Genomic DNA, 25,237 nt, shown 5'->3' with positions numbered 1-25,237 from the left:
CCTGGTCACGTTTTCAGGGTGGCCCGGCCAGGCTCTAGCAGCGCCCGCAGGCTGCTCCTGCGGCGGTGCCGGCTGCCCAGCTGCGTTTCGTGCAGCGAATAAAGCCGGGCCGCGTAGGAAGAGGTTAGCTCGGCGTTTACCCTTCACCCGTGTAGAGATCAACTGAGGACAGGGGCTACCCGCCTCCCTAAAAATGGGACTCCCGGAACTCCCTAATGAAAAACCGGGCCGGGGTCAGTGCTGGGGAATTAGGGGGGACGCGGCCCCCACCCCCCCGCTACTATCGGATTTAGGGAGAGAAAACAGAGAGAAAAGGTGCCTTTTGTTCCGCCCGCGGCTGGTGCCCGCGGCCGGGAGGGGCGGGCCGGGCCGCGCCCCCTCACCTGCCCCCGCCACCCCCGCCCGCCGCGTCGCGGCTGCCGCTTGTTTGCACTCGGCTTATCCGGAGCGGAAATTCCTTTCCGTTTTTTTGTGAATGACAAACTCATTAACGATTCATCAACACAACCTGTTCCAGCCGGCCCGTCGCCGCGGCAACAAGCCCCTTCCGCGCGCCCCCATTGGCTGTTCTGGAGAATGTATCCATTGAGGCGTCCCGCGGTTGTGCCCATTGAGGAGTCGCCGGGCTGCGCGGGGCCGCGGCAGAGGGGCGGCTGCTGCTGCGGGCGGGGAAGGGGCAGCGGCGGCACCAACACCGGCACCCCCGGCGCGTTTCTGCGCTAAGTGGGGGAGCCCTGCTCGGCGGCACGTTAATTGGATTTCATTCACTCCGGGCGGAGGAAAAGCCCAAGGGCTCGGGCTGCAGCAGCGATTAGGCAGGTTCATTCAGGGATTCATTGACAAAAAAAAAAAGGAGATCGGGCAGGCTGGCTGCACGCACGCAGGCACACACACTTACACAGACACACTCTTACACACACACATACGTACACGCACACACTTACACACACGCACCGGGGCTGCTTCTGCCTCCCCGTGACTCCACCGCCGCCCGGCGCGGGGGAGGCGGCGCGGGGGGGCTACGTGATTCATTTTCCTGGGGCGGAGGGAGATAAGTTGTGCGGAGTTGGAGGGGTGCAGCCCGCCCGCCGAGCCAGCCGCATGCCTCTGTGAGAGAGAGGGGCGCTTCCAGAGCACGCTCCGCTTCCCCCGTCCTTCCTCATGCTAGATACGTTCAGACCCGTCCCTTTCGCGTCGGAAATGGCGATTAGTAAATCCGTAGCGTGGCTGAACGAGCAGCTGGAGATGGGCAACGACCGGCTGCTGCTGATGGACTGTCGGCCGCAGGAGTTGTACGAGTCGTCCCACATCGAGTCGGCCATCAACGTGGCCATCCCTGGCATCATGCTGCGGCGGCTGCAGAAGGGCAACCTGCCCCTGCGCTCCCTGGTCTCCAGCAGCGAGGAGGACCGGGAGCGCTTCGCCCGCCGGTGCGGTACCGACACGGTGGTGCTGTACGACGAGCACAGCCGCGACTGGAACGAGAACACGGGCGGCGAGTCTGTGCTGGGGCTGCTCCTCAAACGCCTTAAAGACGAAGGTTGCAAGGCGTTTTATCTGGAAGGTGAGAAGGGCCACCCGGGGTTGGGGGAGAGATCGTTGCCTGCCTGCCGGGGGGCCCGGGGCTGTGGGTGTTGGGGAGGCGAGCACCGCGACTCGGCTGTGCGGTTCTCTGCCCGGGAAAGGGAGGGGGGTTGTCCGCAGCGTCCCCCAGGCATTACACACTGAGGCTTCGGGAAAACGCCAACCTGAAAAGCCCCCTGCCCTCTCCCTCCCCAGCATCCCTGTCCTCGCTTTGTTTAAAGAGACCTCGAGGGCTGGAGTCGCTATAGCGGCGTGGGAAGGACAGGGCTAACGGGAATCCCGGTATGAGCTGGGGAGGACAGAAGGACTTGCCGCCGAGACATGTCTCCAGAGGTCCCCGCAGGGCGAAGCGGCACAGTGCTTTAATCTTCAATGTGCTGAGCACTCCGCCGCAGCGGGCGATTTTCTTTAGCCTTCTCTTAGGTTAGTCCGGCTGCGTGAGATTGACTTTTTTTTTTTCTTTATCCGGGGCTCCAGAGGGTGGGAAGCAGCTGACCTTTCGCAGGCAGGACGGTACCAGGGAAGTCGGCTTGCCGTCTTGTATCAGGCTACATTTTTCCCCCCCACTTCGTTTTTCTCCCCAGGTGGTTTCAGCAAGTTCCAGGCCGAGTTCGCCCTACACTGCGAAACTAACCTAGACAGTTCGTGTAGCAGCAGCTCTCCTCCTTTGCCAGTCCTGGGCTTGGGAGGCCTTCGAATCAGCTCCGATTCCTCATCAGACATTGAATCTGACATTGACAGAGACCCCAATAGTGCCACGGACTCCGATGGCAGCCCACTCTCCAACAACCAGCCTTCCTTCCCGGTGGAGATTTTACCCTACCTCTACTTAGGCTGTGCCAAGGACTCCACTAATCTGGACGTTTTAGAAGAGTTTGGCATTAAATACATCTTGAATGTTACCCCCAACCTGCCTAATCTCTTTGAAAATGCCGGCGAATTCAAGTACAAACAGATCCCGATCTCTGACCACTGGAGCCAAAATCTGTCTCAGTTCTTTCCTGAGGCCATCTCCTTTATAGGTGAGACCCGTTTATTTGATAACCACCTATGTGTCAAGCAGCAGAATTCAGCAAATTTCGGGCGAGAAGCGGTAGCAGCGATTCTGTCAGTCTCTGGGGAATGCTCGCTCTCTAGTTTTAAAGCCATCTTGAGGGGCGGGTGGGGGCTCTTTGAGGGTTATTGAGGAGCCCTGGTGGATTGTAAGCGACGTTTGCAGGTTGCAAACGCATTGCTGGTTTGGCAGGCTCTGGCATTCCGGATTCCTCCCCGAGCGGTTTGTGTTGGAGCTGGGGACTGAGCAATGCGCAGGGTGGGGGATCTTCTTAAATCTCTTCCTGGCGGGAGGGGGCAGGTAAATGAGCCAGGGGCTGATGGTTTATTCGTCCTTAGTTTTGTTGCGTGCTGTTGCTTTTTCTTTTTCTTTTTCCCGCTTGAGGTTACTAAATAATAGTATAATAAAAAAATACCTAAGAAGCTAACTTAAAGTTTTAAATACAAGTTATTCATAACGGGTATCCTTGGCAAATGTATAGTCAGAGCTTTAATTAAATCTCGTGGTAATAATGATATACCTCTCGGGCTCGGTGCGTTGCTTAACCAGCCCTTAGACGTTATCTGTCAGCTTTGGAAACAAGTCCCCTTGGGCTCAAGAAGTTTGGTTAAAATCTGAACTCCCCTTCGTTTTAGGGAGGACTAAAAACACCCCATCGGGGTGCGGCGGGGTGGGCATTGCATTATCTGTTGGGAAGCTGTGCTGTAATCCGGTTGAATGATACCGGTAGTAGTGGAGAATGTAGGTAATCTGAGCCCAGCAGGAAGAAATGCGGGCTGGAAGCCACAAAGAAACTAATCTCCAGGCATTGTAATGCATTTCCTATTACAAAGGAACCCATTTTCAACCAATGTTGACATCCTGTTCCTCCTAATGGGCTGTCCCCTGTGACTTCCCTCATTCTTTTAAAATGCCTGAATACCTCCATTGTTAGCTGCACAACAGTTGGGGAATAATTTAATAGACCTTTGCAGTCTGCTGGTCTGTATAAAAGGCATTCAGTGACATATTGCAGGATTTCCATGCTGGGGCAAGGGGACTGTAAGAATTTGAGGCAAATCTCCAGGCAAAATCCTGTCTTTTAAAACTGACTTTTAAAACAGTGTCATGCAGCATACCCTGCTCCTTTTGTCTCATTCTTGGTGTTCTCAGTTCTTGAACTTGGGTACATATATGTAGCAGGATGGACTTGGGTACCTATATGTAGGGGGGTTGATTCTCCTCTTGTTCTGGTTTTAAACCGATGAGGTTAACTCTTGCATTGTGCTGCTGGCCACTGGGATCAGAATCATCCTTTCTTCCTGCTTGATACTGATCTCACTTGTGTTGAGAGATCAGTTACCAACCCCTTGTCTTATGTGTCCTTCTCTGCCTCTTTGTCTCTGTACAGATGAAGCACGGGGGAAGAACTGCGGTGTCCTGGTGCATTGCTTAGCAGGGATCAGCCGCTCGGTCACAGTGACAGTGGCCTACCTCATGCAGAAGCTCAACTTGTCTATGAATGATGCCTATGATATTGTCAAAATGAAGAAGTCCAACATTTCACCCAATTTCAACTTCATGGGTCAGCTGCTGGACTTTGAGCGGACTCTGGGGCTGAGCAGCCCCTGTGACAATCGAGTGCCAAACCAGCAGCTGTACTTCACCACCCCTTCCAACCAGAACGTCTTCCAGGTGGATTCCCTGCAGTCCACGTGAGCTCCCACCACCTCCCTTCTCCTGTCCATTTCATGGGATCACTCCTCAACGGTTTCTCTTTGGCAGTGATAAAGAAAACGCAGCTTTCTCTTTTTCTGGCCTCTGCTATCAAAAAGCAGCTGCCAGTGCAGGCTAGGAAAGGTTACACAGTATGGAATCGGCTATGATGAAGGGAGGGAATGTGGTGAGCTCTCGGGAAAGCACCACAGTGACCTGGTGGCAGGTGGGCAGTGCGTTTGTCCCCGCTTGTGCAGTGTGTTGGATCTGAGGACTTGCAGGGGGGGTAGGGTAAAGCTGGACAGGCTGAGCATGTGTTCTCGAGAGACTGCAACTGTCCTGCTTCCCTCTCTGCTTTCGGATCTGTGACACACGTCTTTGTCTTCAGTGAAGACTGGTTATTTTTGTTTGTTTGTTTTAATTTAGAGGAGCCAAAGAAAGAGATTTCAGCTTAGTTGTATTTGGAGTACTTGTTTGCCAGAAGCTTGGTAGTATTCTACTTGATCAATGTAAATATTTAATCTTAAATCGATTTGCGTTTTTCTTTTTTGAATTCACATGTATTCAAGAAATCAGTCCAAGGGAGATTCATGTTTTTGTTCTCTTCATAAATTTTTTTTTTTTTTAATTGCAAAGAATATATTTGCAGCATGCATAATTTTATTGTTCAGCTGAAGCAAGTTTTCCATGAGGGAGAAATGGCAATGGTGAGAAGTTTGTAAGTCATGTTTTGTGAGCAAGTACAGTCTCTTCTTTCATGTATTTTTCTTGTGGTGACTTTTTTTTTTCCTCACGCTCTTGATGTGGTTTCCACATATATATATATTTTTTAAATTAAATTAATTTTTTGCCTTACCTTTTGTAAATAGATCATCTGGGAGGAGGTTTGTCTTTGAATGCAAAAGATTTTTGATCACTTTTTAAAACTTTCAGATGTGCTAAACAGTGCATTACCTCTGTACAAATTCTTCAGGGAGCTTCACCTCAAATGCAATATTTTGCGTCTTTTTTTCGTATAAAACTGGAAGTGTGTGCGAGCATTTGTACCTGTGTGTACGCACAGTGAACCTGCACACGGTTGCCAATAAGGGAGAGTCTAATTCACGGTGTAAAAGTTTTAAGATGGAGTTTACTATAAGAATGTAAAACCTTAAATTATTAATAAATAACTATTTTTGGCTATTGAGAACCTGGCTGCTTTCTTCCCCCTTTCCCCTCTGTGTGGGTGTGGTTAATTGCACATACACATGTGGTTATGTTTAAAGGTAATGATTGCTTTCAATAGCTTTTGTACAGCCCCTAAGACAATAAAGCCTTGATTTCCCCTTTGGTCCACTGGTGCCTAAATGAATAAACAGTGCATGTGCTGGATTTTTGTCTTGCTTTGGTGAAGGGAATGCTTTTGAAGGCCTTTAGGTTAATTGCTAAGTGTTTTGTAAGTATTTTGTCATCCCTTTGCTGCCTCAGGGATACACCTGGCCCTGGGCCATATGGATTTTTCTTTGTAAGACTGGGGAGCTGCTGTTTTCTGGGTTTGAGTATGAGTTTTGACCGCTCTATTACAGGTGCCAGGAGCTGGGTTTGTGCTCTCCTTTTCTGTCTGGCAGGAACTCGTTTCACAGATTCATAAGCAGTCTGCAGCCTGTAAATGATGATGATTTTTTTTTTTTTCTGTTGTTGTTCAGTCACATTTCAATTCAGCAGGTGGAGGCAAGGAGGAAAAGTCTCTATATACCCTTAGTCACCTCATTTCCTCTTTGGACCCTCCAAGTAGTCCTGCCTCTGCAGAAGGAAAAAGGGGATTATAGTGATTGCAAAGCTTCCTGCTGCCATTTATTTCCATTAACATCCTTCCTGATGAGGAGTGGCCCAAGGCAGGATGGTGCCAAAAATCCGCGTGCAGCACCGCGGCGATGGGCTGATGCTGCAGCTGGGGCTGTTGTCTGGGGTTCTGCAGAACTGGCAGCCGGAGCAAATTTCAAGTAATTTTAGAAACTGCAAGTGTGTGAAATGAAAAGCAAATGAAACATGGGAAAAAAGTGAGTCAGTGTCTCATGCAGTAGTGGCCTAGATTGAGTGCATAAACTGTGAAAGTAGAAGTGGGTTGCAGTTAAACTTGGCTTGTGCTAATCCAGTTTTGAACCGTTTCCGCTCTTGGCATTCCCTGTGCTGCTCTGTTCAAAGTGGAGATTTGCAAGCAGCTCTAGCAATTTCCTGTCCAGCTGCAGCTCAAGTGACTCCCTTTTTTTTTTTTTTTTTTTTTTAATATGATCTGTGGATAATTTTAGCCAGTTTCCTCTTTGTGGATTATTAATCTGCTTTCCTTGTAGAACCTACATAGCTGTGTCCCTACTGTTCTGCTGAAGTCAACAGATGGCCTCCCCGCCACTTCCTCTCGTTTTCGCTGTGGGTTTGTTGTCAGGCCACTTCTGAAATTAATAGTGTTTTCTGGCCGGCTGCCACAGGCCATTACCACAAAGGGGAAGTAACACATCTGAATAGCAGGAAGCCGGGCAGGGTCACAGCGTGAACTGAACCTGTTGAGTGCAATCGGGTCTCTCTCGTTCAGCAAGTGTAGGGCTCCTCTTCCCCCCCACCTTTTCATACGCCTTGCACAGTGAAAGGGCTGGAGCCCAATGCCTCAGCTGTTTGCACTGTGCAAATATTTCTGACTGAATGAGCTGCAAATGTTAATTGTGATGAGGTGCCCTGTTAGGGTAAGGAGGTAAAGAGCAGTGTGTAGAGATGTAGCCTAGGGGAGGGGAGGAGGGCCTTGGCTTTCTTTGCAAGCTGCTTTGAAAAGTTAGTGCTCACAAGGGCTTCCTGCTTCCTTCCTGCTGCACCGAATGACTAACACCAAATGGGTACTTCTGCAATTCATCATTTTTCAGGACAAGGAAGCAATGCAAGCCAGCTTTGCTCACAGACACACACACACACTACAGCAGAATTGGGCAGAAAACTCGTTCCAGATTTTTCCTCGAGCGAGGCCTGAACCAGGGCTGTTAGTCAGAAACCTTGGCTGAACTTGAACCAGGTCTGGGTGAGAACAATTTTGGTCACAGGCAAACCAAAATCTGCTTCAGCCTCTGGTTTTGCTGGGGATGTTCACATTCTTTAATGTGCCAGCTCTTAATTACAAATGGTTTGGAGGGAAAAGCAGAGAGGCTGCTCACCAGCAATGCTCACCCTCCCCAAGCAGGTTCCTGGGTATCTCTGCCCCAGCACAGGGAAGAGAATGGATCACGGTACACAAACACTTGCCAGCTTTTCTGAGGCTGGGCTCTGCTTGCTTCCCTTCCCTACCCCCCACCAGCCCTTGTTTCAAAATAACTTGCTTCATCTTTCCCCTCCCTCATTTTGGTCCTTGCTGGGATGGGGCAGAGGTCTTGGACTTCTGGGGGGTTTGGCAACTATTGCAGTTCCTCAACTGGTAAAGTAATTTGTGAAGGGAAGAATAAATCCTTTGTGCCTGTAGGGACAGGCCTAATGTGTATAGGGGAAAGGAGGGAGAATATCCCCCCTTTGCAGCTAAGAAAGTCACAGCCTACTTCATATTATAGAAAAGTGATCATGCCACTGTACTTGGCGCTCTGTTCAGTTTTGAGCCCCTCATCATAAAAAAGACATTGAGGTGCTGGAGAGAGTTCAGAGAAGGGCAATGAAGCTGGTGAGGGGCCTGGAGCACAAGTCTGATGAGGAGCGGCTAAGGGATCTGGGGCTGTTTAGCCTGGAGAAAAGGAGGCTGAGGGGAGACCTTATCACTGTCTACAGCTACCTGAAAGGAGGTTGTAGCATGGAGAGTGTTGGTCTCTTCTCCCAAGTAGCAAGTGATAAGACAAGAAGAAATGGCCTCAAGTTGTACCAGGGGAGGTTTAGATTGGATATTAGGAAAAATTTCTTCCTGGAAAGGGTTGCCAGGAGTTGGAAGAGGCTGCCAAGGGAAGTGGTTGAGTCACCATCCCTGGAGGTGTTTAAAAGGCATTTAGATGAGTTTCTTAGGGACATGGTTTAGTGCTAGAGTTAGGTTATGCTTTGACTTGATGAACCTGAGGTTCACTTCCAAACAGTATGATTCTATAGAAGTGGGAGGTACTGAATTCTTTCAGAAGCTATGGAGATCTCAGAAAGGAAAACGGTACCCTCAGGAGTGATCAGAGCTTTCTCACTTGACCCATCTGTGTCTTTAATGCTAAGAGTGAAGTTGTGTCCTGTGGCATCCATGTACCCTTTGCTCTGGTAAGGCTGAGGTTCCCCTCAGTATTTGGATGCATATTAGCACTTTGCTTTAGATTTTCTTTGCAAGAACATTGTGTAGCTCACTGTGCTGGTTCCCCTTCCTGCATTTCCTCTTTCTTCGTCACACCCTTTCAAACCCCTCTATGGCCACATATGAAATATCTTCCATCTCTTTCTGGTTTGTTGTGTTTTTTGTTTGGTGTTTGTTTGTTTGTTTGTTTGTTTTTTTTTGTTTTTGTGTTTGTTTTTTTGTTGTTGGTGGTGGTGGGGTTTTTTTTTGTTATATTCATCACTTTCTCTTAATACATTCTCTCTGTCCTTTTTTTTAATGCTTCTCTTCTCCAATGCTTTCTTCCAGATCTTTTCCTAAGCTCCATGGTCCATCTTCTCTTCCATTTTCTAACCTTTTTTTCCCAGTTGCTCTCTTCCTGTTTGTCTTGTTTCCTAAATCAACTCCAGTTTCTCCCAGCCTTAAGCCTCCCTGCTGCTTTTTGTTTTCACAGTGGAAAACAGGATGAGTATCAAAGTCTCAATCAGCTTTAGTGAACTACAGGAAAGGTGTATATGAGAAGAAGTAAGAAAATACCACTCCTGTCCTCTTGCCAACTACCGAAAGATGAGTTTATTCTCCATCTCCATTCTCTGTCATTGTGTAGATTTGGCTTCCCTGGGTCCTCCCTGTACAGCATCCAGTGCTCTGCCACTGCTAATAGAGAAGGTGGGCATGGGGAAGCAGCCTTTCATCTGGGCCCATCCAGAGTATTCATCCCCTCTGAGGAACAGGGAGTGGGGAGGAAAGCAGGGAGAGTTCTAACACATGGCTGCCAAAGGCGGCTCTGCTGACAAAACTGAAGCCAGGCTTAATGATTGTGTGTCTGGAGAGTATTTCTTTGGATTCTTTTGCATTCTGAAAAGCTTATTCAAAATTTTTTCCTCGTTGAGAAGCGTGATGACACTTTATCCAGAGCTCCAGCAAAAACAATTGCATGTGAACATTATAACAAGGCTACAGCTTAGGCCTTCTCTCCACACTGCTATAAATCACCAGAAGCTTTGCCTGAGTGAAGATGGTGGAACAAATTGCTAAGCTCAGTTTGATGCCCCCATAGACCTTTAGTGTGCGTGTTCAGCATTGCTCAGTTACCCCAGGAACACAAGTATGGGGCCAGACCCCTCTGTCATGCAGCAGCACACACGAGTGACTCCTGAGACCCCAGTGCGTTGCTGCATTCCAGGAAGGTGGCTGAGTTTGCTTCAAACACCTTATAGCCAAAGGGAAATAAAGGCTACCCACTGGTGTTTTCTCATGGCGTGTGGTGACATTGGAATATGCAAGCTCTGCCCTTTCCTCCCACGCCCAACAGCCAGAAACGGATGGGGCTGCATCACGCACCTCCTTTCTTCGTTGCCAAATTTGAGAGATAAGCACGTGCTGTAACTTAGATAGCACAGGCAGAAAGCTGGTATGTGAGCTGCTGTCTTTTGAGTAAAGTGCTTGTCTCTGTAAGGAAAAGAAAAAAGAATGTTAGATGTTTTCTGTTGTTTGTTATCGTAGGGATCTGCAAGTGCTGAGGGAATTTTGGAGTGCTCACAGCCGTAGCCTTTCCTCATAAGGCAAAGATGAAGCATGTTGACTTACCACAAACATAAGGAGATGATTATCAGATGGAAAGTGGGGGTATAGAGTCTGTTTAGGAAATATTTCTTAATGACAGGAGTTGCATTCAGGACTATATTTGAGAGATGCAACAGAAAGTGCACCCTGCTCTATTTCACAGCTGCGATCCCCAGGACGCAGGAAGCGCGCAGCAATGCTGGCGCTCTCCCATCCCGAGGCCGTTCCAGCACTGCAGATACCAGCGACATAAAATGATACTATGTGGGAGGTCTGTTTACCATAATGTGGAGACCATGGTGAAGCACTTTGCTCATTTCGCCAGAGGCACAAGTGTTTTGGGAAGTCCTGCTGCTGAGATCTTCTACTTTCCCAAATGGGCAATGTCCTTGCATAACTCCAAGATTTTTATTTTAACAAACTTATCTGTTTTACTGTTAAAGTCATGTTTTGGGGCATTACAGAAGTTTCTCTTTTCTTCTTTTTTTTTTCTTTTTTTTTTTTTTTTCCTGCTGACCTCAACTCTGTAGGAAATAAATTCCCGTCTGCAAGTGAAGCCATCTGAAAAACAAATTGATAGCTGACACTTGGTTTACTCAGGGAAAAAGTTCTTCATAGTTTAAAGGTGGTGGGTTTTTTCCCTTTGTTGGAAAATGATGTCCTAACAAAAGCAGACTAAAACCACTAGTATTTGGTATTTGTGAAAGCACATTAACTGTTCAGTTGGTGGGTTGGGCACACAAATGATGTACATCAGTATAACAGCAGAGACTACCAGTAAAGACTCTGCCATAGACTGGTGGTTGTAACCCTCTTGAACTCCTTGAAGACATTATCTGCCTCTATGTAGAGACCATTATGGACATTATAGATGTTTGTAGAACAGCTTTCCTGCGTACAGTAATGTTATGGGATTCCGAACTAGGTATTGAGCGAAAAAGTTGAAACATCTAAATGTGCTGAGAGAGAAATTTTCACCTTGTTTCAAAAAATGATAATTTTAGTGTCCTGGGAATCTACTAACACATTAAAAAAAAAATCAGAATCAGTAAGACTTCAGCTATTGCTCCATTGATTAGGATCTAAATTTCATTTTTTGTGTCACTATGTCTTTCCCATTCATTTGAGGAATTTCTAGGCTAACCTTGCTCTCTGTGAAGAAGTGTAGCTCAGCACCTTTCATCTGGGCTGAAATTGAGCTCATGCTGAAGCCCAGCACTTAGCTGATATCCCATTTAAGCATTAGGAATTCAGTAACACTCAGATTCTGTGGAGGATGTTTTTGTTACATATACAGACAAAGTACGTTTGTTTTCTGGGAATACAAAACAGGAAAAGCCAATTAGTCTTTCACACACACCTTTACAATCCTGCACCCCGGTTTTGTGTTTGTTTGTTTGTTTGTTTGAAGTGAAATTTTGCAGGCTACTCTATGTGGACAGAAGCTTTTTTATATTTGCAAATTACCATAAGAGCAGACAACCATGTCTATTATTAAGGTGGACCAATGCTTCCTCTTATAGGAGAACTTTAATTTCAGATGTTTACAACTTTGCTAGACTTTGTTTGGACTTGAATATAAATGCCTCAGGCCAGTCTATAGAGATGAAAAGAAAAGAATGTCCCTATGAAAATGTCATTCTAAAAGACTTGCCTCCCCGCCCCCCCCTTTTTTTATTGGAGAAGAAAATGCCTTGTTTTTTGTCTGTGTAGCAAAATCTGTTACTGTTTCCTTGAACAGCTTCAGCACTCCGTGCCTGCAGGAAGGGACGTGAAATCTGGCAGGGTACGTTGGGAACGCGCCTGGTGCTGCTTCCCCAAAAACCTGTTTGCCCAGGATTTGAGCAGTTGGAAGATGGTGATTTGCACATGTGAAGCAACTGCATCTTGAACTTTCTTCAAAGTTAGCAGCAGTAAAATTTAGCTGAGATGGCTCCTGGTGTTGAGCAGCTTGCAGAAATGCCAGCCCCACCAATCACAGCTAGCTCAAGTGTCTCTGCTCTGTGCAGTATATATATGTGAAGAGTGTACTCTTTACATCCCTTTTTTTCCCTGGGCAAAATATGGATGAGATCAGTTATTGAGGAATAGTTTTGGGGTTAGACAGAGGAGGAAATGTATGCCAGTTGACAGAAAGCAGAGTGTCGTGGTGATGTTGCTGGAAAGGCAAGAGATGACAAAAGATGATAGCTCTTTCTGAGGTTCATCAGCAGTTAAACTTTGTGTGTTTTGAGGAGTTTCAGGTGTCAGCTAGGTGCACAAGTTCTTCTGTAACCTTCAAAGTGCTTGGCATTGCAACCTTAATAATGTTCTTCTAATAGTGTTTTTTACTTCATGCCAGTGATACATATATGAACCTCTCTGATGAGATCTAAACGAATGGCATTCCTATGGCTTTACACAAGAGCAGTGGAGATCATACTCGAGCCCTCAGTTTGTTATTACAGTATTAAGGTTTTAAAAGAATCTGTCAATTACTGTGAGATAAAATTAACAGGATTCTCATTTTTTATGCTTCAAATTGTATGTAAGCTTCCTTTGGCAAGGATTTAATCATCTGGTATGTTTATACAGTACCTTGTCTAATGAGGGTTGGTTAGAGCTATGGGGCATTATTGTGATATTAATGATAAATACGATAGTTATCTGTGGTGAAGAGTAAATTTCCCTTTTTCCTGAGCCCTGTACAGCCAGGTAGTGTGTAGCCTGACTTAAAGAATGTGTATGTTGCTGTATTCCAGAATGACAGTTCTTATCTACCTCCTCAGATTGCTGAGTCTTATTACAGAGTTCAGTGAGCTTATTCCTGTCAGTAAAGTTATTCACACACTTAACTATTTGCAAAATAAGACACTGGGTTTTTCTTTTGGCTGTGAAAACACATTGCACACTGCAAGCTGCATAATAATTAATAATATCGACTAATAATAGAAGAAGCCAGGAATTCTTGGGCAAGGCAATTTCTCACAGTACTAGAATTTTCTGAATTAACTAATGAACTATTATAAATTGCCCTTGTGTTTTGATCGCTCAGCATAAGGGAGGAAGAAACTGTTTGGGAAGCACAGAGCCCTCACACCCTGGGGAGCTGGTCCTCACAAACAGAGGAGCATCAAACAGGGAACTTAGGCAACTCTGTCCTAAGTCATGAGCCACTTAAAAGTCCATCCTATGCTTTTGCTTTTGAGAGCATCACAGACAGGACTCATGCTTCATGTCATTGCAGCAGTATGAATTTGGTCCCTGAAATAAAGCTGAAGTAATACAGTGAGGAATGAGGACCAGGAGCCATGTGTGAGTGCCATTACCTGAGGGAAAAAAGGAAAAATAAACTTCCTAATATATTCTTGTAAATCTGAGTTTCTGTTATTCAAGAAACACAGAAAGGAATCTGTATTGTTTCAGAGTGAATGTCAGATGATTCTGTTCCTTGTGCTTTCTGTTTACAGTGATGGTGATGATTGAGTCATTCCCTGTAGAAGTTTCTAGCTGCTTCTGTATCTCGAGTGTCTGCCTAGAAGTCACAATTTTTGTCAAGTGTGTCTTTGATCTGTTGGTAATCACAGTCCTGGCTAAAGACAGTATGTTTGCTTCTTTTGGACTCAGTACCAGAGAGTTTAATAAATGCTCTTTTATACAAAGATGGTAGGAAGCAGACATGGGTTATAGCCCAAGGCAAGGAGTGTGTGACAAAGCTTGAGCAGTACTAAAATATTTGCTCTGTGCGTGCAATAACAAGAATACGATGGACAAGCTGTTTGTACAGAAAAGAAAAAAGCCACCAGATTATAAGGGAAGCAGTCATGGTCACCACATTGAGATGGAACTGACAGTCAGGCTGCAAAAGTTAACTAGTTTTAGTGTCGCTGCTAGTGCATCAGAGAGCAGTTTCCTTTAATCTGAATCTCAAAAAACCATATCCCAATGTTTGTTGTACCATGGACACTGCTCCTGTGCTAGGTTTTGTTAAAAAAAGGCACCCTTCATTTTGGTGGATTTTAGCATTGTTGTTGTGCCATTTATGTGGGGTAATTCATATGACCATAATTAACATAAAAATGTACTTGTCATTTTCTATCGCCATGTCAGAAGAATGCTTCAAAAGAAAAAAAAAAAAGCTTTGTGTCTTATGATTAGTCATCACCACTAATTTATTTTACTCTGATATAATTAAAAGAAAATATATGCGAAACTTTCCCATCACAAAAGGAATCTATTGCTGATGAGACCTGTTTCATTTAGTTCATGTGTAGAGAAAGTTTGCATTCTCATGCCAGCCTGGCATTCCCAAAAACCCCTGGGAGATGCCAACAAAATGACAGAGAACTAAAGAAGGCTGGCTATTATCTTTTTTTTTTTTTTTTTTTTTTTTGTGTTCTGGAGAGACTGGAAAGTCTCCTTCTATCCACAGCCCAGGGGAGAGCTCTAGGATGCCACTTCCTTGGGCTGGAGGCATCTTTCTGTGCACACACAAGTGTCCCACCACAGAGCTGAGAGTTGTTTTTGCTACCATTGTTCTTGTACAAAACACTTTTTCTGCTATGACAGTATATGTACCAGCTACCCTGGGAGCCTTCAGGTTCACAGAGGAGTCAGGAGAGGATCCTTCTGATAGCTCAGCTTGGAAGCAGGAAGCTGTGTGTGCTTTACTGTGCTTGGCTTAATCCAGCTGGCAACTGCAGCACGGTTAAATACACCTTTGCTCTGAGAATTGAACTGCAAGGTAATTCCACTGCTGTGCTAATTGCCATCACATACCGAGGATTTCCAAAGATATCCCTTGCCTGTGTCAGCCAAAGCATTTCCGTCCATTTCCCAAAAGCGAGGGAGGTGGCCAGGGTGCTGTGACAGAGCCCAGCGGGACCTGGCGCGGGAAATAGCTGGCCTCGACATTTCCACTCTTCTGCTCCCATATAGGGGCTCAAAATCCACTGGCAGCAGCAGGCAGAGGTCTGCTCACAGCAACGAGGGAGAACAAAGTGCCGCCAATCCTGTCGGAGCTGTCAGCTTCGATACCGGCGAGGAGGTAGCGGCGTATCTGTTATCCTTGACGGCAGCAAGCGGAATTAATTTTGGAGTGACTCCATGCTGTGGAATGAGGGCTGTCCTGCTCTGTGATGGATTTCTGGGCAAAATCTCTGATCTTGTTTTGAATGTTTAAAGATTTTCAGTGGTTGGGCCCTAATAACTTAAAAAGCTGGAATCTGCCCTCAACCTGTGCTATGGGCAAACAGCAAATGCACAAAACTCAGCTTCATGTTATACTCAGGACACTGTACAGATACCACTCTCTTGTGGTGCTTGTTTCTTCCACTGTACATGTGAGTTTATCCTTTTTTATTCTTCTGACCACCCAGCAAGTCCCATTTGTCCACAGAACTCTTAAGTCAAAAGCAGAAACCTTTCCATTTCTAAAGAATTTTGTGCTGAGGCTTTTGGGAGAGAGAGAGGGAAGATATTTAAGAAATAGCTTATTTAATTTAGTAAATCAAACAGCTTTAGGAAACAGCCTGGCACAAATACAAGGTGACATAATAAATAAGATCTTTTACTTTTGTCTTACTGAATAGAGAGACTAAAAATAAATTCCCAAATGGAAGTAAGTCAATAGATTCTTTATTGCTACACCTTTTGAAAGAAATGCTCTAGCCTTCCCTTCACATCTTGCATTCAGCTAGTTTCCAGAGCAAAAGCAGGCAATTCTGCATTATCTCAGTAAGACACTTTTAATTTTAACACTATCTGCCCTGATCTCTCTTTGTCCAGTTAACGTTTCCTTGACCTAGAGTTCAACCCCTTTTACAAAGTAACCTCAGGCTTTGATGGCAGTAATTCTACCTTCACCGGATCCTGAATACACAACCTCCAGGCCCAAAGGAGAAGATTAGCAGACTTTACCCTAATTACTTGTTATTGTGTAGTTGTTAAAAAAGATTTCGGCTCCAGAAAATGAGGCTGTAGCCAGACAGAAGTTAGCCTGGGGTTCAAAAGTCTAGCAATCCTTGGCTCCACAGGCCTATAAAAGCAAAGTGTTGACTGAATGCAAACAGCTTGCGTGGAGAGAGGCCCCCTTGGAGGGAGTGACAGCAGACCATCTGTCATGGGAGGCAGCAGGGGTTGGAGGAGTCCCTCTAATGACTCCTCGCTGGCCTGTTAATGGATAGCTCCATCTGATTCCTCCACTGGTGGGAATGCCGGACTTTGTGATGGCTGCAATGCGCAGAGCTTTGCATGCATCTTCTGTTCTTGGGATCTTTGAAAGGGTGAGCCAGGTCTGAGGCACAGCTGGAAAAAGTCCGCCCAGTGCCGTAGGTGCCTGCAACACACTAACCCGCCACTTCTCCAGATGCTCGTTTTAGGTTGGTATAATGAGCACCTATCAACAATTAATGATGGTTGTTGCATGAGGGGAAGGATCAGGATGCCTTTGGTGAAGTGAGAAGCAGTCAGTCAGCTCCTCACCTTCAAGCATTAAATGTCGTGAGAGGTCAAAAGGTTTTACGAGGAATGCAGAGTTTGGAATATTTTTAATTAAGCTACATCCTTTGAAATTCTTTCAAGTCAATCTTCAAACAAATCAGGTCTTAAATCAACACCCTTTAAAAACACATACACCTCTGGTAAGTACCTTCTTGCAAGCTCTACTGGGCATCACAGAAAGCGGTTAATTTAATTTTATGTGAGTCATTAAAAACCTCCACTTAGTGTTGTGTTCATTCTCCATAGTATATATTAATACTCCTTTTCCCTGAATACCTGAATTCCTTATCGTATGTAAAGTTAGTGTGTTTGTGCCTGAATGGGTTTACTATCTGAATTTATGAATGCCTTAAATGTAAGGGTTGCGAGGAGAGTTTGGAATATCAATGTTTTGGTTAGCCTAAAACATGCTTGCTTCTTTGTTTTTGTTTTTGTTTATTTGATTGTTTGGTTTCTTTATAACCTATTTTTATGAAATGCCTGTCTCTTAGAGACTTACTGATTGGGGGATATTTTCATCATCCTATAAATAGAAGCTGCAGTTGACATACAAACAACTGTACTCGTCACTGGAATTTAAGGCCCTTTTGGAAAGTTTTACTTGCATGAAAAGATTCAGCAGCTGGCTAAATCCCCCAACAAATTACATAAACCAGTGACATCAAACTTGACCCAAACATTTAGAAGACAATAAATGCCATTAAAAGGTAGCAGCTTATCTGGTTTCCACCCTGTCTGTCATTTTCAGATCTGTACACTTTCTGTGTTATTTTTGTGACCAGCACACATGGGATTCAAAAGACACTCTGCTAACAAAGACCTTTGATCCCTGGATTAACTTTTCTAACACTATCCTTAAGCAACTAGGAAAATAAAATTATTACCTCATTATCTATTTTGAGAGAATACTTTAACTGGTCTCTGAGGATAAGGACTGTAGTGGCTGCCTGAGTCTCCCAACTGAAAGCTGATGGTGAGGGGTGGCACCTATCAGTGTGAATAGTTTGAATTCCAGCCATAAGCGTGAGGTGAGCCCATTAAAGTTCTTCTGTTGTAAGCTCCAGCATCTGCCCTGGCTTCTCTGGGGCTGTGTTTTGGTGCTACCCGGGCAGCTGCCCCAAGGGTAGTCTCTGACCCCAGGCCAAATGATGCAAGATGACTTCTGTCTGCATTGCTCAGGGGTAGCTACTCTCTTTAGGGCAGCGTGGCTGGATTCGGGATAGTGCTTCTCTGGCCCCATATGGCCCTGAGAGCTTATTTATTAAGCTTTTGTGATTTACTAATTCAAAGTATGTATTGCCTGTTTGTGGTATGCCATGACAGCATGTAGGGGATTTGAGGACACAAGGCCTGTTGGAATAACATCAGACAACTGTCATGGGCTGAGGGAGTTAAACTTGCTGCAGTCCAAGTGCATTTTGTCTGTCTGGAGTGGAGCCTGGAGCAAACTATTCTGTCAACAGCATCCAGGCTTCCTCTCCAAGGAAACTAGTCATTTTGCTTCAGAAGGGAGCCTGGGAGTGAGCAAGCATATATTCAGCATGAATGATGAGAGGATCAGATGCTGGCAGCAAACAGGAAGCTGAAGTATGTGACAGTGGAGACGTCTGTTGATCTTTGATGGGGGCCTGTTTCATCCATGGCAAGGATATCATTTATGCTTGGAAATAACCCGCATTTAGTACTTGGTGCAGCGAATGTTTCCTTAGTTTAAACTCGGATACTCAGTTTGCAGCAGTGGAGCTACAAAGCAAGGGCTTTTATTGAAAGCTTAAGGCAGAGAGGCCCTGCAGAGAGATCTGGACAGAATGGAGAACTGGGCAATCACCAGCTGGATGAAGTTTAACAATGGCAAGTGCTGGATTTTGCACTTGGGACATGGCAACCCTGGCTGTACATACAGCCTGGGGCATCAGATGCTGGCAAGCAGCTCTCCAGAGAAGGATCTGGGGGTTCTGATCGATGGCAAGTTGAACATGAGCCAACAGCGTGTCCTGGCAGCCAAGAAGGTCAACTGTGTCCTGGGTGCACCAAGCACAGCATTGCCAACCGGGCCTGGGAGGTGATTGTCCCACTCTGCTCTGCACTGGTGCAGCCTCACCTGGAGCACTGGGTGCAGTTCTGGGCACCACAGGATAAAAAGGATATAAAGCTACTGTAGGGTGTCCAGAAGGGGGCTACAAAGTTGGTCAAGGGTTTGGAGGAGAAGCTGTATGAGAAGCGGCTAAAGTCACTTGATTTGTTCAGTCTGGAGAACAGAAGACTAAGAGGAGACCTCATCACAGTCTACGGCTTCCTCACAAGGTGAGGAGGAAGGGGAGGCGCTGGTCTCTCTGTTGACTGATTACAGAACCTGAGGGAATGACAGGAAGATGTGTCAAGAGAGGTTTAGGTTGGACATCAGGAAAAGGTTCTTCACCCAGAGCGTGGTGAAGCACTGGAACAGGCTCCCCAGGAAGGCTGTCATGGCCCCAAGCCTGACAGTGTTCAAGAAAATACTGGACAACACCCTCAGACACATGGTGTGAACTGTGGAGTTGTCATAAGCAGGGGCAGAAGTTGGACTCCATGATCCTTGTGCGTCCCTTCCAACTCAGGACATTCTATGATTCTATGAAGTTCCTTTTCACTCTGAATATGGTTACCACACAGGCACAGCTGCATCTGTTGTTAAATTTGGCCTAATTTAGAATGAAGACAGTATCTAATGAAATTGTAGATTGGCTGTATTCTGAACGCCTGCATTTTTTCTGCTTTACTTTGAGCTAGTTCAGTTTTAAATTTGTCATGTATCCTGTTTCATGAGAAACTGAACAAGGAAGCCTGACTTCCTATGGATTTTCATCGGATCTTCTCATAATAATCACAGTTTCTCTCAAAAGTCTCTAAGACTTCCCCAGTTCTCTCATGTCTGCGATATATCCTCACATTAATCCTTGCTTACTCCTGTTTTCTCTAATTCCCCATTTTTTCTTCACCTCATTTCACCCTATGTCCCTTAACTATGGGCTGAGGTAGTACAGTGCTGTTGATGCATGCTGATCGGAAAGGAGAAACATGCATAGTGATTGTCCAGCCAAAAGGTCTTGTGGAGCTCATATTGAAACTTTACTCTGTTTCTCTTTTCTCTAATTTGCATTAGTTACTTTCCTCTACCAACCTGTTGATTTTCACAAACCTTGTAGGAACTTACCATCCATTGGAAGTCCCCCCTTTTTGTCTGATGTTGTTGTCAGCAGCTGTCAGATTTAAAAGCTACCAGAGTAGGAGGTGAATGACAGACAAACTGGGATACAAATGGAAAGACAGCATGAATAGAGAAGCTGAAGTTCCTCAGGAAATGAGGCTAAAGAGAAGATGATGGTGAGATCACCTTGGAGCTCTGCCGGCAGCCGGCACAGAGGACGCATCTGCCAAGCAGGGCAAAGCTGTTCCTCAAAGCTGGTTTCTGCCGGTTTTTCTCAAAATGTAGGGCAATCAAGATGAAAGAGAAGTTCCTCTAAATGTGATTTCTTTATGTTTTCTTGCCAGGTTGTTGTATTCACAAGGAATGTCACTGCAGTGTCTATGAGACACTGATACCACAATACCACCAGTGCCAATGGGCAGAGTTCACGCAATGAAGAGGCTTTTTCGGTATGTAACAACACATTATTTTTCCACTTTAGCTTCACTTACACCTTCAACACTTGGCACCTAAGATGAGTTAACAGATGATAATGCATATAAAGCAAAGCCATTTAGATGTACACAGTGAAGATCTGTTTTCAGTTACATGCCTCTGAAGTCAGCAGGGTCCAAAATCTGACACAGTGCATATCCAGAGTAACAGCCTCCAGAGACCTTTCGTGTTTGCACTTTTGATGGGTATTTTTGTGTGGACAAAGCTGACAATTAATGCTTGGTTTTGCTTTTGGACATTACCGCTAATGCATGTGACTGGACCAAGGGCTATATACTACAGAGGATTTTAATCCTAAAGCAGGAAAAAAGTGTTTCTGAGGAACCTAAATCTAAAATCATGATAGAAAACCAGGTTGCTAGAAAAAGCTGCTAACCTCAGTATGTGCTTACCTCTTCAACCTGAAATTGTCCTGGTGGCTAAAGTTGTAAGTCTGTGCTTTGTCACAGAGATCTCTTTTGAGCAGACCTCATCTGAGACCAGTAGCAGCTGTTCCTTGAGACACTTAATGCTCAGAGAATCCTTAATATACACTGATAGCATAAAGCCTCTCAAAAAAACCAATGCTGGCCACTTTCTTTTTGAAAAGCTAGGGATTTAGGAGTCCAGTTTTTGTGTAATGACTTATATCTCTTCTGAAGAAGATCTGGAGCCATTCTCAGCATTAGAAATTTCAAACTCAACTTGCAGGAAGACCCATCTACTTTGTCAGTGATGCCACTGTTCAGCAAGGGGCCAGGACTGCAGTGCCTTGGTAGCAGTGGCTTTGCAGAGCCCTCCTACAATAGAAAGGCTGACTACTGGGACCATGGAGCCATTCCTTCTCTTTCCCGCTAGTCTTCACCTCTTTGCTTCATACTTTAGCAGAGGGAGAGAAGAGTCTTGTCAGTTGCAGGCTAATCAATAACTTTCCTATCTGTGTAATGTCACTTTAGACGGGAGACATGGCTCTAATCCTCTGCAGGCAAAAGAAAGATGCTGCAGCCGCTAGGGCATAATGGAAAAGGTTGGTTCCTTCTCTGTTGATACCACATAAGGGAAAAGTACAGATTAGCCCTATCCAAAAGTAAGAATCTGAGGGTATGGACCTCAAGGATATTGCAAGGTCTTTCCTCTTTCAGAGACCTTAACTCTTAAAGAAAAGGTTATTTAAAACACAACCCTAATCTTGGTGTTTCTTATTGACTAACTCTAAATGACTGCCTCAGTAAGTGGGATGTTTAGATTACTTCTCCAAGGTGTGTAACTCTATCAGCTGGTACTGGACATTGAGGTGTCTGGCAGACACATGTCCCTAAAAGTAAAACAGTGTGAGTACAACTTTATCTCAAATTTCTAATAGGTGCTTAGACCTGAACAGAAGATGTAAGACAAGATTTCAGCAGTCATGGAGAATATCTCACTGGAAAAACTTCTTGATAGCTTCTACAGGGCAAATAGTCAAAGCAGATCAGTTATAAACATAGTCAGACTATTCACTATTCATAACCAACACAGCCTAAATCACTCATCAGAGAGGAACGTGAGGTCTATAAACAACAGGTACTTGCCACGGACAAGTTAAATCAATGATAAAGATCTGAAACACACAGTGCATCAGAGGTTTCCTTCTTTAAGCTCTCTTGTGTATTTGCCTGTCTCTGTTCTTACACATCCCCTTTTACAACAGAAACAGAACGCCTTTTTTTTTTCCAGGACAGCACAACCCTTTATTCAGAGAGCCAAAATTAACGGGCTTGAGTGCCAAGAGTCCTTCTGTAGCCACATCTCTTCTGTGTCGTAGGAAGTATTGATGGCCTTTTGTTTGTCATTTCAGCTGCACAGACTAGAAATATATGTGACTTCAGTAAGTACTTTCTATTCCAAGCATGTATCCCATTGGCCTTTCACATACAGGAACCCCTGGTAACCTCAGCTGAAGTTTTCTAGACTGAAAGAGAAGGGTTATTCAATGGCTAGAATTCAACTTCAGGCCTTGGGATATTTTGCTTGTGATCTCTTCACAGTATTTCTGTACTACTTTTTTCAGTGAGTCATATAGTCTCTCAGGTCTCCATGCATAAAGCAAAGTTAACAGCACTTCACACAACACCGTGAAAGTTAGCGCATGATGTTCTTTCAGCAAAAGGGAAGACTGCAAATGAAAGTAAACTGTACAAAAATTACTGTTACTATCTGAATCCTTCCAACAACCTGAGACAGTTCTTGCTTTTACAACAAAGCCACACAGATACCTAGCAGAACTATAGGTTTGAACAAAAAATCTTGGTGATACTGAGAAGCGTTTATTGAAGAAACGCTGTTATCACTGTAGTTTGCACCTGTGGAAAGCTTTTGTAATGTTCACAGAAAATAATCCTAGGTTCAACTGGTAACGGGAATATATCAAGAATATGAATTACTCTGTTTCTCTCCTTGGGAATACTTATGCATCAGTCAATGTAATGGCCTACATTTATGAAGGTAAATATGATGCAAAGGTGAAGGGAATGAAAAAAAATTGTTCCATCTCTTCAAGACACTTCATACCGTGTGATGTAGCAGCAAGGGAAAATATTCTGGCATAGATTACATCCATTTTATCTCTTGTTCACAGTCTGATTGGTAATCTGTTCTTGAACTTGCTGCAACCAGTCATCAGCCTCAAGGGCTGGTGGTGAAACTGCAGCTGGGCCCTGAATGATCCAGATTCACCTATCTACTCATCAAAAGCACCCCAGGAGATTTTAAGTGAAGTGAAGATTGAAATCAATGTATATAAAACTTCAGCATGGAAGTACAAATCTTTGCTGTCTCAGGTGGCCACATTATATTGTCTTACTTACAAACTCATGAAACTCCACTGCAACAGTATAGCCCCACACTTGTAGAGGAAAAGGTGTTCCAGATCATAACGTTCTGATGGTTACAAAATTTTTTCAAATTTCTAGACTATGTTCACCCATGGCTGGTTTATACATGGCCTTAATCATTGTCCTCTAGCTCTACTATTTTTTCTGTCTCCTCTGTTTTACCCCAGAAGTGTGGCAAACATATCACCTCACAGCTCTTGTTTGCTAGACAAGGTAAGCTCTTTTAGTTGCTTGTCGTTACTTTGTTCGCTATGTTTCTTTCAGCTTGCATTCATCTTTCTTGAACATAGGCAATAGAACTATTTACAGAGGAGGTCCCATGATTACATTAATAGTTTATTTTGTCTCCTGGAAAAAGGATTTATGGGGGTTGCAAGTTGTCTTCTTCACAGTCAGATCACATCGATGGATCGTAGTCATCCTGTGAGCAACTGAGGCTCTCAGTTATTTCTGCCCCTCACTTTTTTTCCACCCAGTGTGTTCTAGCAACCTATCTTCTTATTAGTAATTGAAAGACTTTGCAGTCATAATCATAGAACCATTCAGGTTGGAAAGGACCTTTCAGATCATCAAATCCAAGATAATGTTGCATTTTATCCCATTTCTAATACTTTAGACTGCAAAGCTGTCCTTTAAAATAGCCTGCTCCCTCAATGTGATGGCAAATACTTTCAAGTAAGAATTGTCACCAGCTTTCATTAGCGTATTTCTATTTCTGTGCCAAATTATCTCATGACAGTATTTAAGAAAATGGGCTCTGACTGATCTTTTAGAAAATCCTTTGCTAGTCTTCCTCTAGCCCCAAGTTATCCTTTCAAGATTACCTGTTGTCTTCTCTTCATTATTCACCTATATTTGCAGTAAACCTCTTTATTGAATAAAGAATTTCCTAATGAAGCTTCTCAAATGATCTACCCACCTTTCATTTTTCCTGAAAGACAGAAAGAAGTCTGGATAACCTGGCATGGTAAATGCATGTTGCACTTTATTTGATTTTTTTTTTCCACATGTCTAACTAATATTTCTTCAAAATGCTAGTTAGATACTCTTACTGATTTAACAAAAACACAAGAAGTGTTGGCATTTGGTTCTGGACAAATGCGGATTATCTGGAAATTGGAATCTGTTTTTAACTGTCTAAGCTGTGAGAGAGTACGAAACAGTGAAGCAACCTTTTTTCGCTCCATTGATTTCCTCATATATGCTCTAATTAGGAGACTTTATTTTATGATCTATGTAAATGTCACCTTTAGAAAAATATTTATTTCAGAAAGGACAATACTCTCTTCAAGTGTAATAATTAAACACTACTAAAAAGATCTCAGAATATGGTATCTTGTTTGTTTTCTGCTCTGATCGGGTGTGTCTCAGTGACACTTATTTTAGGTACTTATCATTAAGAATTTATGGGGTATTCTTTTCAAGAGCCCTGCTGGCAGTGAGTAAACGATATATTTGTCTAGATATTGGTGCTCACATTAGCATTCATAATGCATTCTATTGCTTTACTTGATGGGGCCATGAATCACAGGAAACAAAGTTCCATTTTCTGGATGGCTCCTTTACAAAACAGTTGTAAAATCCATCCCTAGCAGAGCTTTGCACATAGCTAAACAATGATTTACTAATTGATCTTTAGGGATCACTTTAGTTCCCACTGAAATTAATGGAAACGTTCCCATCTATTTTGCTAAGAGCTGGGTCATGCCCTTAGTAGGAAAGGAGGTTAGATCAGGAATATTCATGGGAACTAATAGCAACTAAAACTAATCTAAATACATTCTATAAGAAATGCTTATGCAAAAAGACTGTGTAACTCACCTTGCTTTAGAGGCATTGTGTTTGATTGAAGTGTGTGGTGACAGACTCACCATTTGGAGATAAATTGTTTTAAGTAAAGAAGTATCTTATTATGAAGCTTCTAAATACCCTGTTTAGCAATCACAAAGTGGATGTTTTTAGAATAAAGCAAACAAAAATTGCACATAACAAACATTATCCACTGGCTAAATGTCTGTGCAAGTAAGGATGATGGT

The 25,237-nt window shown here is 44.2% G+C and overlaps 2 protein-coding genes and 1 long non-coding RNA gene across 3 annotated transcripts in view; all 3 read left to right on the top strand.

The window, feature by feature from the left end:
• Positions 1-25,237, top strand: part of KITLG (KIT ligand) — a 412,063-nt gene that overhangs the window by 84,980 nt on the left and 301,846 nt on the right. The gene's annotated exons all lie outside the window — the stretch shown is intronic.
• DUSP6 (dual specificity phosphatase 6) lies at positions 524-5,522 on the top strand. Its single transcript, XM_065858337.2, has 3 exons — positions 524-1,564; positions 2,169-2,606; positions 4,029-5,522. Exons 1-3 carry the CDS (start codon positions 1,162-1,164, stop codon positions 4,334-4,336), a joined length of 1,149 nt encoding a protein of 382 aa, XP_065714409.1. The 5' UTR covers positions 524-1,161; the 3' UTR covers positions 4,337-5,522.
• Positions 20,197-25,237, top strand: part of LOC139827064 (uncharacterized) — a 31,436-nt gene continuing 26,395 nt past the window's right edge. Inside the window, exon 1 of the long non-coding RNA XR_011737252.1 lies at positions 20,197-20,303. This is a non-coding gene — a long non-coding RNA (uncharacterized lncRNA). The remainder of the gene's footprint in view (positions 20,304-25,237) is intronic.

This window comes from Patagioenas fasciata, chromosome 1 (assembly GCF_037038585.1).
Source record: "Patagioenas fasciata isolate bPatFas1 chromosome 1, bPatFas1.hap1, whole genome shotgun sequence".
Lineage (NCBI taxonomy): Eukaryota > Metazoa > Chordata > Aves > Columbiformes > Columbidae > Patagioenas > Patagioenas fasciata.
Note: the sequence above shows the minus strand (reverse complement) of the source record. Positions and strands in the feature narration are given on the sequence as shown.